The 15,603-nt window shown below is 41.9% G+C and overlaps 1 protein-coding gene across 1 annotated transcript in view; it reads left to right on the forward strand.

Moving 5' to 3' along the window:
• Positions 1-15,603, forward strand: part of Gtf2f2 (general transcription factor IIF subunit 2) — a 134,793-nt gene that overhangs the window by 14,148 nt on the left and 105,042 nt on the right. The window contains exons 3-4 of the mRNA XM_028878311.2: positions 5,294-5,312; positions 6,339-6,483. Coding sequence (XP_028734144.1) covers positions 5,294-5,312; positions 6,339-6,483 — 164 coding nt within the window. The remainder of the gene's footprint in view (positions 1-5,293; positions 5,313-6,338; positions 6,484-15,603) is intronic.

Below are 15,603 nucleotides of genomic sequence, written 5' to 3' on the forward strand. Positions count from 1 at the left end.
CTGGATGATTTTCTAGTTATCCAGACTGGAAATGTCAATGTGATCTTTAATTCATCCTTTTTCATTTGCTGCCCACTTGCAGCCATTTCTGACAGCTCTGCAGCCCACTGTGAACTTCTCCTGCCTTCTACCACCGCCTGGTTCAAACCTTCATTCCTTTCTGTGACTTTCCTGCTCACCTCCATTTAGTCCAGTAACATTGTAGCATAGACTTCTGCAGCTCTGCCCTTCTGTCTGCATCTCTGTGTCTGTCCCAAAGGTAGCTGAACCACACACCCCAAGAAAGGAGTTCAGAAGTGATGGAAAGGGAGGAACTGTGGCCAGTTCAGTGCCCCACCCAAACTTGTGTGGGGTTGTTGTCAAGTACAGTTTGAGGCCATTGTTGCCAAATCTTCAAGTGTTGTAAAAGATGATGGAAATTCATTTCTTTTGTGGGAAATCTTAAGGTTTTCTCCCTTTTTCATGTATTTTCCCAATGCGTAAAGAAAAGCTGAGAAATCAGTAATCTATTTTAAGAATTTAGACTATTAGGGACTGGAGAGATGACTAGCAGTTAAGAGCACTGGCTGCTCTTCCATAGAACCTAGGTTCAATTCCCAGCACCTACATGGCAATTCACAACTGTCCGTAACTCCTGTTCCCAGTGATCCAACACCTTCTCTGACCTCTAAGGGCCCTGCACACATGTGATATACTTACATGCACATGGCAAAATACCCATACACATAAAATAAATAATTTAGACTCCTTACTTTGATTAAAAGCTCCTTTACAACTTAATTCTAGGCTGTTCTTCCAGGGTTAGAGGATATACTAGATACTTTCTCATTTTGATGTGTATTAATCTATAGCCTGAAATTCTTCCATTTTATCGATCCCCATCTTTTACTCATTTCCTCTTTCCTGGCTTTCTAGTCTGCACTGTATTGTGTGTGGAGATCTCTGTAAACTCCAGGGCCAGCAGAGTAATGATCTGCATGAGGTAAGAAGAAAATCTGGTTCAGCATGACACAGTAGCCAGTGTTGGTTCAAACTTCTAGAATCTGACACTGGACAGTTTATTTTAGGCATCTTTTAAGTACAGTACAATTTTGGAAAAAAGTTTCCTGATAAAAACTCAATCCTGGCCGGGCGTTGGTGGCGCACGCCTTTAATCCCAGCACTCGGGAGGCAGAGCCAGGCGGATCTCTGTGAGTTCGAGGCCAGCCTGGGCTACCAAGTGAGCTCCAGGAAAGGCGCAAAGCTGCACAGAGAAACCCTGTCTCGAAAAACCAAAAAAAAAAAAAAAAAAAAAAAAAAAAACTCAATCCTGTGTGCATAATGGCACTTAAGGTGTGACTACATTGAAACTCTTTTGCAGAGTACATGTGACCTCTTCCATAAACATGGATTCTATAAACTTAGAACCTAGGGAAGGATCTGGTGTGGTTTAGGTTATACAGATAGCACAGAGGGCACCAAGTTATAAAGTATGAGGGCACCAAGCTATAAAACACATGTGACATATAAAGATGTTGTCATAGTTAGAGTTTCTATTGCTGTGAAAAAACACCATGACCGCAGCAACTCTTACAAAGGAAAACATTTACTTGGGACTGGCTTACAGTTTCAGAGGTTTAGTCCATTGTCATGGTGGGAAGCAAGGCAGCGTGCAGGCAGACATGGTGCTGGAGAGGTAGTTGAGAGTTCTACATCTTGATCCTCAGGCAACAGGAAGTGAACTGTGTCCCACACTGGGAGTAGCTTGCGCATATGAGACCTCAGAGCCCGCCCCCACAGTGACACATTTCCTCCAAGGCCACACCTACTCCACACCTCCTAATAGAACCATTCCCTACATGCCAAGCATTTAAATGCATGAGTCTATGGGGGCCATACCTATTCATACTACCACAGGGCCAACTTAGGATCAGTCAGCCAGATGATGGAAAGCAGAGAAAGCCCTAAATGTCCCTCCTTAAAGCTGAGCAGTGTGTGCGAGCCTAGTCCTCAGGATGAAAAGACTCTTGTTTCATGAAAGGTACAATTCTCCAGTAGAAAGGGTTGAGGTAGTAGAATAAACCACAAATGCCCTCATGTAGATGCACACATATTGGTGAAATGTTAGAACTCCAAATGCACGCGTGTACACACAAACACACAAACACACACACACACACAAACACACACACCAAACCTAAACATTTTCACGACAGAAAAACAGGTTATTTATCAATCAATAAATAACTAATCAGATTGGTGTCTGACAAACAATATTGGATACAGTAAGTAACTAGAAGTTAGAAAACTGCCATCAAAAATCTGACGGAAAAAGATTTTTAACCAGAAACCAAAAATTGGAACTCAAACTTAATTACTTGGAGTAAGCTGCAGTAAACTAGAAAACTCGTGCTGACTAGTTGAAAGATAAAGCAACAAGGGCAAAGAGGAGGAGGAGGGGCAGGAGGAAGAAGAGGAGGAGAAGGGGCAGGAGGAAGAAAAGGAGGAGGAGGGGACCAGATGCAGGGAAGAGGAGGGGGGAAGAAGAAGAAAAGAACAAAAGGAAAGGGCCATTAAGAAGGAAACATTAAGACTCAGCTAGTAAATGTTTATGCAAATTGTAACACACAAAAGATAAGAGATTGCAGGGACTGCTGGTGTATGCTTTCACTCCCATAGGGAGGCAGAGGCAGGCAGATTTCTGAGTTCAAGGCCAGCCTGGTCTATATGTCTAGTTCCAGGACAGCCAGGACTACACAGAGAAGCCCTGTCTCAAAATCAAACCAACCAACCAATGAAATAACAGACTAGCCTTAAACTAAAATCTCAGGAGTACACCAGAAGAGGTCAAGATGAAAAGCTGAAGGGGATGGATGGATGTGGCAACTGAGTAAACTAAGAAAAGATAACCAGCAAGGCAATGGGTAGAGTAAGTGCAGGCTGTAATCCCAGCATGCCAGAGATGGAAGCAGGAGGACCAGCCTCAGCCACGTAGTGGGTTTGAGGCAAGCCAGGACTGCAAAAGACCCTTGTCAGAAAACAAAACCAAAAACAAAACGGAACATATAAAAGACAAAAGAAAAAAAAGTAACAATAAAACCCAGCCAAATCACCAATAAAATAAGAAAAAGCAGTACCCAGACCAATCTGTGAAAATGCTGGAATCAAAGCATGATCTTTCCAGCTACTGTGGTGTGTGTGAGTCAGAGCCTCTCAGCCTTGCACAGGCTGACAGAAAACGGTTGCAGGAACCAGAGCAGAAGCCAGGGCCTTTGGAGACCTAGGTGCAGATCCACTTGAACTTATGACTTTGAAAAAGATAAGGGCTCCTGGGGTACTAGAAGCCTTAAGAACAGCCAACTACATGTTCTCCAGTATGTCCTAGGGACCAGCAAGTGCCAAGGTCAAGGCTGTGGATATCCCACATCATCAGAAGGCACTGAAGAGACTGGCCAAGAAGCACAATACCCTTTGGTCTTGGTGTATGAAATGAAGTCACTCTCACAAACCTGGGAATAGGCCCACAGAAGGCTGCACAAAATGGACACATGCAACCAAGCATGTAGTTGTGCCATAACCAGAAAATAGTATTTCAGAGCCCTTCTCTGTCTTCTGGCTCTTAAATTCTTTGTGCCTCCTCTTCCTCCGTTTCCGGAGTCTCAGAGGCAGTGGTATAAATGTCCTGTTTAGGGATGAGCACTCAGCCATCCCTTTTCTCAGCCCCCTGAGCAGCCATAGGCCTCTGCCCTCACCACTGACACTGCACAAGGAGGCTTCTTTGATTAAAGCTGGGAGTAGTATCTCTTTATGAGTATAAACATATATTTAGAAGGCAGCTTGGCACCATGACTTTTTAACTAAATAACAGTATTAAGTTCACTGCTCTGCTATAGTTTATTTTTTATTTTATGTGTATGATTATTTTGCCTACATGTATATTACAACACAGAGGAGGGTTTTGGATCACCTGGAACTAGAGATAGGATGTTTGTGAGCCACTATGTGGGTGCTAGGATATAGACGTGGGTCCTCTGCAAGAGCAACAAGTGCTCTTAACCCCTGAGCCTTCTCTCTAGCTCCATCAGCCATGGGTTTTTGACCAGGTTTACAGTATTGGGTATGAATTCTCCTCTTGGGGAGCAGGCCTCAAATCCAGTCAGAGAGCAGTTGCTGTCCCCATAGCAGACAAGCCACCGTTACACCAGTGGGCACATCTTATCTGGTGGGTGGATGTTGCAGGCTGCTCTGGGACTTTTTAGGCCAAGGACTTGTGCTTCTTCTCAGTGCCTGTTGGCTATAGAAGACTTGTAATGACAGCGTGAATGAGGGACTTAATGAAGGCAGGTTAGACAAAGCCGAGTGTTGAGGAGAAACAAGTTTCTGTGTGGTCTTTGCACCTCAGTCTTCTTTAGTCCATTTCTATATTTCATGCTGCAAGTCAAGTGTGCTGGATCGGCTTTGAACTTGTTTTTGTTCTTTCTCTTTGTTCAGATAGTGTCTGCAGATCTTCATTGCCTAAAGAACAAAGTCTATGCTTTGGGCTGTGATATTTAAGGTCTTCTACAGTTGAGCCTTAACTCTCCTTATTAGTAATTTGCTCCTTTCTTCCTTCCCTCCTCCCTCCCTCCATCTTTTCATTCCTCCCCTTTTTGTTTTGGAGGGGAGCTCCTAGTATTGAACCCAGTGCTCTTACCCTGAGCCCGCCGACTCTTCCCTTGCTTTGCTTTCTTCTTGCCCCCAGATCTGATCATTCAGTTGTGCGGATTTTAAGATTTGCTTAGGTAGGAGCAGTTCAGAGGGTTTGACCCAGGTTTGGTTCCCAGCACCCATATGGTGATTCACAATTGTCTTTAACTCCATTTCCAAGAGATTTGACACCTTTTTCTGGTCTTGTCGGGCACTAGGCCTGTATGCACATACTTACATGTAAGCAAGACACTCATCTACCTAAATTCAATCTTTAAAAAACAAGATTTGGTTAGATAAATGTATTTTTTTCCAGACAGACAAAAGGAAGTAGTAAGCTGCTAAAGGCTAAAAATTCTTAGAAATAATAAAAACTAGAAGATCATTATTTAGTTAATATAATTAGGAGAGGTTATAGTAGTATTATATGATACAAGTTCATAACTAAACGTGCGGTTCCTCAGACTATCTTTTCTTACAGGATTACAAATAGGAGCAAAAGATAAACATTAGTTGAAATAAATTGAATGTTTTATGCAACAAGAATGGGCATGTCTTTAGACTTTTACTTATATTCGAAAGTAATATGCAATCTAAGTAATTGTAATTTTTTTGTTTCTCTTTTTAGGAATCAAGGAAGGACTGAGGTGAGATTTATATGAAAATTTTATTGAAATTATCAACTGGGCATGGTGGTGCATTCCTGTAATTCCAGCACTTGGGAGGAAGGGGTGGGTGGATCAGGAGTAGTTCCAGGCCAGCCTGGGCTACCTCAGTTCCTGTTTCACAAAGATCAGCAACAACGGCAAACCACAGTGAGAATATTTAATCGTTAGTAATAAGTGTTGCATTCTGGAAAAGTGTAATTGAAATGAATGTCTGATGGTCGGAAATATATAAAGGTATAAATGTTACTTGGATGAATGAATGGACTCTTCTAGTTCAGTCTGAGCATTTTTCTTTGCCCTAACTATTCCTCTTAGCATTGTGAAACAATATGGCTTTAGTAATACTTTAGCATTACTTCTGTGGGACAAAGACATTTGATGTGAATTTTGAGGATGTTAGATTTGAAACTATCAAGTCTTAATTCATATTGTGTATATGGTACCTATCATAATAATAACTGTATAGTTAATAATTCATGATCTTCCTGCCTAGTTGGAAAACCAGTGATTTTATAAATTATTTAAACATAAAATATACCTTATATTCATGCAAGAGTTTTTAAGCTCTTTAGAGTAGATAGCTTGCTCCTTACCCTTTTCAGATACAGTTGATTTCTCTGTATTAAAATACTCATTCAACAAATGTTTTCCTTCTATGTGCCAAGCATGTGCTAGGTCTTAGGGAATGTGTCAGTAAAAAAAAGTAACTTCAGTTTTTTTTTCTGGAAAGACTGCTTCAGTCACAGACCAGAGAAAACACTGGTAGACAAGCTCCATCATCTGACATATGGGGATAAATATTCTATTTATGGCTTAAGAATAAAGGATTTCATGGTGACATTTAAGAAATAAATGTTTAAGAGACTCACATCTTTAAAAAGTTTTTAAAAAATAATTTATAATCAAAATGTCTGTATAGGTACTTTAAATATAAATATCAATTTTAGTAAGCTTTGGGTTTTTTTGTTTTTGTTTTTGTTTTTTTTTTTTTTTTTTGTCCACTAGGTATCTTTTACTTTAAATGAGGATCTTGCAAATATTCATGATATCGGTGGGAAACCAGCTTCAGTCAGTGCGCCTAGAGAACATCCATTTGTCTTGCAAAGTGTTGGAGGACAGACATTAACAGTGTTTACTGAGAGCTCCTCAGGTAAGGGGGAATAGAATTATGTACTACGATTTCAGTCCATGTGTAGATTTTCTGTCTCATCCTGCACACCTGTTTGCTTTGTTTAAGGTCATTACCACCTATTGTTTTGTCTGTTTGTCTGTGTCATATCATGCAGTCTTTCTGCCCTTGTATTTTTCTTGTGATGAATGAAATTTTGGCCATTACCTGAGAAGAGATTAATACGCATGTGGGTATGAACTTACAGAACAAAACAGATGGGAGACTGTGGTGGTGAGCGGCTCTCCTCAGATTCTGGGCTTGCCGAGCTAAGGCAGCCCTTGCTTGCTTGGCTAAGTTGATGCAGAGCAAAGTTATGCTCTCTACAGTGCTTACTATTAGGAAATGTTTTAGCTTGCATTTCTGTGCCTGTGTGCTTTGTGTTTTGAAAAGTCTTTATAGTTGTTTATGAAGATTAACTTTTATTGTCATTAGCTTCCAGAATGAATGAAGTATGGTTTTTAAATTGTGTGTGACAGCAATGTGACATTGGTTCAGTTTGTGAATTAAATGTGGAGGAAAGCTTGCTGGCCTGTTTTCATTAGTCTTTTACTGTTATCTTTCACTGAATTCAGAACATTGCTGTTCAAGTGGCACTCCCTCTCCATTCAGTAGAATTAATTTTCTCCTAATTCAAAATTATTGGTTATGAAAAGAAAAAATTAATTTTGTTGTATTTCAAGCATTTTAAAGCAAACTGTAAGATATTATGTATGCCAAGAATGCCGTTGCTTTAAAAAAGCCTCACAAGCATTTTTGTCATGTTCGGATTTTAGTAACTGTGTGAACTGACCTATTAGATTTCCAGTAGCTGTATAAACTGATCTAGTCTTTGTTTCTTCCCTTTGATGGAGAATCTAAAACAATAATGACTATAACTTTAGGGACATGAAGCCAGAGCTAAAGGGTTGATTTTTACTTTATTATTATTATTATTATTATTATTATTATTATTATTATTATTGGTTTTTCAAGACAGAGTTTCTCGTGTAGCTTTGTGCCTGTCCTGGATCTCATTCTGTAGACCAGGCTGGCCTTGAACTCACAGAGATCCGCCTGGCTCTGCCTCCCGAGTGCTGGGACTAAAGGCGTGTGCCACCACTGCCCAGCTTTTTTACTTTTATTCTTTTGATGCTATATTAATTTGTTGTATCGTGTTCAGGGAAGTAGAAAATACACTTTTATGTTGGGGAAAATTCAGCCAATCAATAGCCATTTATAATATGTTCTATTGTTCAGGGCACAGTACATGTACAAACAGGCAGGCTGTGCTTAGTCTTTGGAATGAAGATGTTGAACCTGTGAGGCTTCTCGCCTTCTGTGATGAGCCATCAGAGGCAGAGGCTCGGGGAGGCTCTAACTTGCCTAGCAGAAAAAGTACCTTGTTTCTATTTTTTTGTAACTATGTGACTAGTGTTTCCAAAGAATGCTTTGGCTCTGGTTGTGATTCAGAAAACTAACATGTGTTGTCCTCAAAATTGTTCTTTAGTTTTCATCTTTTAAATTCTTCCTGAACATTTTGTGTTCCCGTTTTGGTAGCAAGTGTGCTCCCAGTGATATGGTTTCAGGCTTATCTTGGCACAGGGTATGGAAAAGGATGTAGATTGTTCTCTCCCGTTTCGTCTGCCTGTCTGTCTCATATCATGCAGTCTTTCTGCTCTTGTGTTTTTCTTGTGGTGAATGAAAATTTGACCATTACCTGAGAAGAACATAATTCCCATTTGGGTATGAACTTACAGAACAAAACAGATGGGAGAATGTGTGGACAGTGTGTTTGCATTATAGAACGGAAGGAACTTTTTGTAGCACAGAAACTTACTTTGTAGGTGGCATTTTTTTTTTTTTATAAGTCATTGCCCTTGACTTTCTTTGGACCTTTCTGTTCTTTAAGTTCTTCCTTTGTGAAATCTGGGTAATTATTTACACTTACATTATAGTGTACTCAAATGCTTAGACCAGTGCTTACCACCACTGAAAAGGAGAGACAGGTATGTAGATCCTTGGAGCTTGCTGACAAACCAGCTCAGCTGAATCTGTGAGCTCCAGGTCTGGTGAGAGACCTGTCTCAAAAAATAAGTTGTAAGGTGATTAAGAAAGATGCCTCAATCGATCTCTGGTCTCCACACATATGCATACATGTGCCTATGCACACGGAACCACATACGTATATACCATACCTACAAATAAGGTGGAAAAGTAATTGAGGAAGATAGCCCATGTTGACCTCTGCTCTCCAAACACATATCCACATACATGTATGCAAGCACATGCACAAATAAATGTTTAAAAATAAATATTTTTAGCCGGGTGGTGGTGGCGCACGCCTTTAATCCCAGCACTCGGGAGGCAGAGCCAGGTGGATCTCTGTGAGTTCGAGGCCAGCCTGGACTGACTACCAAGTGAGTCCCAGGAAAGGCGCAAAGCTACACAGAGAAACCCTGTCTCGAAAAACCATAAATAAATAAATAAATAAATAAATAAATAAATAAATAAATAAATATTTTTAAGCTCTATTTTAGGTAATATACCAGTCTATAAAATGTAGACTTTTATAAGAAAATTAGTGTTAAGTTCAGTATGTATAGAGTTTTAGTTTTAATAACTTTATGCCTTCTGTTAATGTAATTTTGTTGGTTTTGAGAGACTTTCTTTGAGCCATCTTTGAGTTTTATATATTTGAATGTCTGTGGGAGATGGAATTAGAGGGGACTAATAGTGTACTTTATAATGCTGTACTTTAATCAAAACTATCTTCATATCATTAACATTTTATCAACAAATTAATTTGTTCCTGGTTGGATGGTCGGCTTGTTATGGGTTAGCTCCTCTACCTCTGCATTTCTACTCCCACTGTATCAGCTCACACTTTTCACAACTGAGCTTCTCTGCTTTTCTTGAACTGGGACTCTCTTCTGGATAGATTAGGCAGGAAGAGAGCAGAGATTGTGCTGACAGTCTCTGGGGATGGGAGGGGATGGGAGGCCAACAGGAGTGCTTTCCAGGGTCTGGGCATGAGCATCCGGATGCGTGGTAAAACTGAGTTAGAAGATACTGAAAGTGGCAGGCAGGACTTCTTCCTTCCTTCCTTCCTTCCTTCCTTCCTTCCTTCCTTCCTTCCTTCCTTCCTTCCTTCCTTCCTTCCTTCCTTCCTTCCTTCCTAATCTCTTGGTAGCAGTTCATTAATTCAGCAGGTTGATGTTGCTGCCTACTTTGTGTGTGTCCTCTTCTAGGCTTAGGGAATTTAAGTGAGCAGTCCATCCTTTGTGGTGCTTGCTCCTTCTGGTAGAGGAGACAGCAATGAATAGTAAACTATCTCAGACTACAGGTTGTCTGGGAGATGGGATGAGGTGTATACACTGGTTGGTTGTTGTCAACTTGACATAAACTGTAGTCACCTGGCAAGAGGGAACCTTCAGTTGTGGGTTTGTCTTCATCAGATTGGCCTGTGGGGCATTTTCTTGATAAATACGTGGTGTGTGCAGGCCCAGTCCACTGGACAGCCCTCCCCTGGGCAGGTGGTCCTTGGTTGCAGAAAGAAGCAAGCCGAGCAGAACCAGGAAGGAAGCCAGTAAGGAGTACATCTCCATGGATCCTTCTCTGACTTCTCCATGACAGACTGGAGTTGTGAAGTGTAAGCCAGATAAACCCTCTCCTCCCTAACTTGCTTTCTGGTCATGGTGTTGATCACAGAAACAAAGCAAACTAGAAGCAGAGACTGGGGCATTGCTGTGATGGACATGACCATCTTTTGGGAGAGTGTGAAGGTGTTAGGAACTTGGGGCTGGAAAGCTGCTGAGTGCTTTTAGAGTTTAAAGAGCTGGTAGGGAGCTGTGAAGGCAAGAATGTTGAGAGTAGTGTACATGATGGAGGCCTGGCTTGTGAAGAAGTTTCAGAGGGAAGAGAAGACTATCATAAAGGCCATTTATGTGATACTTTGCATTAAGAGTCCGGAAATGAAACCTTTGCTTAACTGGGGCTGAAGAATCAGCTGTGATTAATAAGAGACTAGCATCATTGAGTGAAATCTTCTGGGAAGTGTTTCCTCAGGGTCAGCACAAAGATGCTGTGGTCTAGAGAGGGCCAAGGCTACAAATCAAGCAGGCAGCAGAACTTGGTAATGTGAGAGTCTCCCACGTGCTACTGGTTTTAGAGGCATGAAAGCTGCGAGATTGAAGCAGTTACGAGAGGAGCTGAAGGCAACACCACCAATCCGCTGTTAGCAGCCAGATGCTTTCAGGGTGGAGAAGAACATTTAACCACAAGTGTCCTAGGGTAAGAGCCGGCCTGCCATGTCCAGGCAGTAGCAGGAAGGTCAGGAGTAGATGAGTCTAAGGGAAGAGTCTAAGTGGGTTCTCAGGTTCAGAAGCCCCTGTGAAGATTTTGGGGTGTATTTAATGGAATGAGAAGCTGTGGGATGCATCAGGTGAGTCAGTTTACTTTGTAAAGGCTCATTCTGACTGGCTTGAGAAGAGCCCCATGCAAGCAAGACTAGAAGCAGGAGGCCATGACAGGCGTGGTCCAGTGTGGTAGCAGTGACAGAGGTCTAGTCTCGTACCTCGTGTCCAGCCCTGTATCAGTAAATCTCACAATCATGTAAATCACCTAAGTCCAGAAGACAGAGAACAAATTCACCTTTTTATTCCATATTCTCTATAAATTCAAGCTCTTTATTCTCTTGGCCACATTAGTTATTCGATTGCTTCCTCTTGTGCTTAGCCACAATCCTCACCTGGTCATCTTTAGTAGAAATAACACATGAACATGTTGACAACCTCTCCAGACTTGGCTGGGTCTCCACTCTCAGCTGCTCCCAGCTGCTAAGTCCCTTTTCTTTCTAACAGCTATCTGCAGAGCAGCCTCTGCTTTTCCTCTTGTTTGTCCTGTCGCGTGTGTGTGGTGCCTTTTGTAGACATGGCTTTTATGGAGCTAGCTTTTATTTGTAACCCTTACTGTCAATGATGTGGAGGAGAATGGCTCCCAGAGGCTCTTACATTTGAATATTTGGTCTCCAGTTGAGGGAACTGCTTGGGAAGGATTAGGTGTGGCCTTGTGGGAGGAGGTGTGTCACTGGGGGTGGGCTTTGAGGTTTCAAAAGATTCTCAACATCCCTAGTATGTTTCTGCCTCCTACTTGTGGATCAAGATGTGAGCTTCAGCTCTTAGGACTTTGCTTCACTACCATGAACTCTAACCCTCAGATTGTAAGCCAAATTAAATGCTTTCTTTTATAAGTTGTTTTGATCAGGGTGTTTTGTCAAAGCAATAGAAAAGTAATTACCTCACTTAGATTCAGTTGGCAGTAGATTTCCATAACTTATTTTGTCCCATATTTAAACTTTTTAGACTGAGGCTAGGTCTTAGGTTATACCCACAGTACCCAGTAGAATAGAATTGAACGGAGTGAATGCAGTGAAATATTTGGTGCCTGCTAAGAATCACGCATGCTCCAGAGATACTTTTCAGTGCTTTAGAATGAAACAGCTTATTAGCCACTTGCATAGCCTGCCTTTCTCCTTTGGAAGTTAACAGCTTGGCTGAAGATACTTGAGGTTCAGGACTGAATATAAAGTAATCTTATTACACTTTGCATTTGTTTATTGTAGTTTTGGATACACTTCCCTCCCCCCACTTTCTCTTTGCTAATCAACCTAGTTCAGCATTGTGCGCACTGAGGCTTACTTAGCTCTTCTACATATTTTCAAAAACCTATTCCCTAGATAAAGTAGCAGCCAAGATAATTGGCCCGGAAACATTTGCTTTGATACTGTATGGCAGCCCAGTATGGCTTAGACTACAAGTTTGAAGAAAATATTTAGGATGAAAAATCTCCTTGAGATGCTGAATTACTGTTCGCTTGAAATTTAAACTGTTACTGAGGAATTTGGAATCTGCTGTGGATGGTTCTGCCTTGCAAGGTAGTGAGCAAAGCTTGAAGTATGGTGTGCCTCTGTTTTAAATTAAAGTTTTGAGTGCTTATGGAGAACATTACTGCTGCATTTTACCCCATTGTGAAGAATGGGATATATGATACTTGATTTTGAGAGATTTGAATTCCAGCTCTTTGTATATGCATGTGAGCCTGTTAACACTCAAAATCTCATTAGATTGTTTTTCCACTGGTTTGAAACATGATCTCTGCTGTTTACTAAAGCTATAGATGTATATTACTAATTGCCCCAGAGACTTTTACTTAGCTTTGTTCTAAAAAGTTAGCAGAAGCTGGGAAACAGACATACTGCTGGACTTTTTTTTTCCTTTTCCTTCCTTCCTTCCTTCCTTCCTTCCTTCCTTCCTTCCTTCCTTCCTTCCTTCCTTCCTTCCTTCCTTCCTTTCTTTCTTTCTTTCTTTCTTTCTTTCTTTGTCTCTTTCTTTCTCTTTTTCTTTCTTTCTTTCTTTTCTCTTTCTCTCTTTTTCTCTCTCTTTCTTGCTCTTTCTCTCTTTTCTCTCTTTCTTTTTTTTCTTTCTTTCTCTCTTTTTTATCTTTCTCTTTCACTCTCTCTTTCTCTCTCTCTCTTTCTCTCTCTTTTTCTCTTTTCTTGAAACAGGATTTCTTTGTAACAGCCCTGGCTGTTCAGGAACTTGCTCTGTACATCAGGCTGGCCTTGAATTCATAGAGATCTACCTGCCTCTGCCTCACAAGTGCTGGGATTACAAGTGTGTGCTACTACTGCCCAGCTATGGCTCAAATTTTTGAATTTTTGACAGATTAGAATACTTATCAAAGGCCAAGTATGGTGGTCCGTGTTTGTAATTCCAGGAGAAGGAGAGTTCAAGGCCAGCCTGGTCTTCATAGGGAGTTCCAGGATAACTAGGGCTGCATAGAGGGGCCCTGTCTCAACCCCCTCTTCTCCCAAAAACAACAGCCACAAATCCAGACAAACAAATTCAGTGTCTGTGTTCCTCTTGGGCTAATCTTTCACTGGAGGCTGGGTTCTGGACTTGAGCTGGTGTTTGCACAGCGTATGTCCCTTAGCAGGACCCTGCCTTCCTGGACTTGAACTGGTGTTGGCAGTGCCACCTGTGTGGTTAGGTTTCTGAGAGTGCTTGTGTTCATTAGCAGCATTGGTGAGTTTCTCAGATGAGAATCTTAGTATTAGAAAGCTGCTGAGCTTAAGACACTGGGCACAAGCTCTTCAGACGTAATATTCTGGAGAAGCTGTCTTTGTTAAGTAGAGTTGAGGTGTTGTCTTTGAAAGGACGAGTGTTTCTCATTCAATTTTGAAAAAAATACTGCCCAGATACTAGAGTGCAAATGACTGGTTTATCAGTCAGTTGATTTGCTTTTTCAAACCAACTGAAAACAAATAGGCAGACTTACTCACACCCTGTGTGTCCATCCGCTAAGGCAGTCATGTTACCCAGGAGCAGCAGAAGTGCTTTGTGTGTGCCTTGCATTTGCCTTTACAGAATGCTAAAGTCTGTATACTTGAGGGAGACATCTGACGGGAAACCAACTTTAAAACAAACAAACAAACAAACCCCCCAGAGCCTGGAGTATACGGTAGTGAAGCAAACCGATGTGCAGATTGTTGTCACTGCCTTGATTTGTGGTGGCACCACCGCTTTTACCCACTGTTGCTAAGAGCAGTGAAAAGGCAATTCCATATTTTAATAAAGTAGTTCGGACCTGGTGGGTACCCAGAAGATCTGGAGGATCCCCTAGGGGTCGTTGGCCCCAGTTCTGAGGAATGCTAGCTTAGTGTGCTTTACATAAGCAGCCCTTCCTTATGTGTTACACTATAGAGGTACTGCTCCTCCTGCACTACTCGGTAGCAATCTTAGAGCAATAACATGCCTGTGTCCGTGTGGGGGAGAGGTTGCTGTGGATGGTGGTGGCACACGCCCTTAATTCTAGCGCTCGGGAGGCAGGGCAGGTGGATCTCTGTGAGTTCGAGACCAGTCTGGTCTACAGCCAGTGCTGCACAAAGAAACCCTGTCAAAAAAACAACAAACAAACAAAAAACCCCAAGACTGAAAATAAGGAGTATAGTGCATATTTTTACACTGGACCTGATTCATAGTCAGTTTCCTTTAAGTGTAATATTTCTCCTGACATTTTACTTGCCTAGCCATGTACTGTCAGTTTAATTCTCCCTAAAACTCTGTGGGGAGGGGGCTGGAGAGATGGCCCAGAGGTCCTGAGTTCAATTCCCAGCAACCACATGGTGGCTCACAACCATCTGTAATGAGATCTGGTGCCCTCTTCTGGCCTGCAGGCATACATGCAGGCAGAACACTGTATACACAATAAATAAATAAATCTTTAAAAAAACAAAACCTGGGTCCCTTGGGGAGGGACCTCAGGGGCTCCACCATGCAGATGAGAACTAAAGTTCTTAGGTATTCTGTGATTAGCCTTCTTAGTTGCTTCTGCTGAAATATTTGTTTAAAGCATCTCCCCGTGATTAAGAGATGGCTCTTTTGGTAAATTGCTTTCCAGCTGTGAGGACCTGAGTTCACATCCCCAGTGCCCCTGTAAAAAGTCAGGCATGGCGGCAGGTCTGTAATCCCAGCACTGGGTTAGCTTGAACCAAGTGGATTCCTGAAGCTTGATGGCTGTCTTAGTTAGAGCTCGCTCGCTCCTTCCTTCCTTCCTTCCTTCCTTCCTTCCTTCCTTCCTTCCTTCCTTCCTTCCTTCCTTCCTTCCGTTCTCTTTCTCCCTCTCCCTCCCCCCCTCTTGTTTATCAAGAGAGGGTTTCTTTTGTTTATTGAGACAGGGTTTCTCTGTGTATCTCTGGCTGTCCTGGAACTTGCTCTGTAGATCAGGCTGGCCTTGAACTCAAAGAGATCTGCCTGCCTCTACCTCACAAGTGCTGGGATTAAAGGTGTACACTACCACCAACAGGCTTAGTTAATGTTTCCCTTGATGTGGAAAGACAACATGACCATGGCAACTCTTATAAAGGAAGACATTTAATTGGCTTACAGTTCAGAGGTTTAGTCCATTATTATCATGGAGGGAAGCGTGGCAGTGTGCTGGCCGAAATGGTGCTGGAGAAGGAGCTGAGAATTCTACATCCTGACTGGCAGGCAGCAGGAAAAGACTGGTTTGAGCTTCTGAGACCTCACAGCTCACCCCCTAGTGACACACTTCCTCCAACAA

This window comes from Peromyscus leucopus, chromosome 9, assembly GCF_004664715.2.
Source record: "Peromyscus leucopus breed LL Stock chromosome 9, UCI_PerLeu_2.1, whole genome shotgun sequence".
In the NCBI taxonomy this organism is placed as follows: Eukaryota; Metazoa; Chordata; class Mammalia; order Rodentia; family Cricetidae; genus Peromyscus; species Peromyscus leucopus.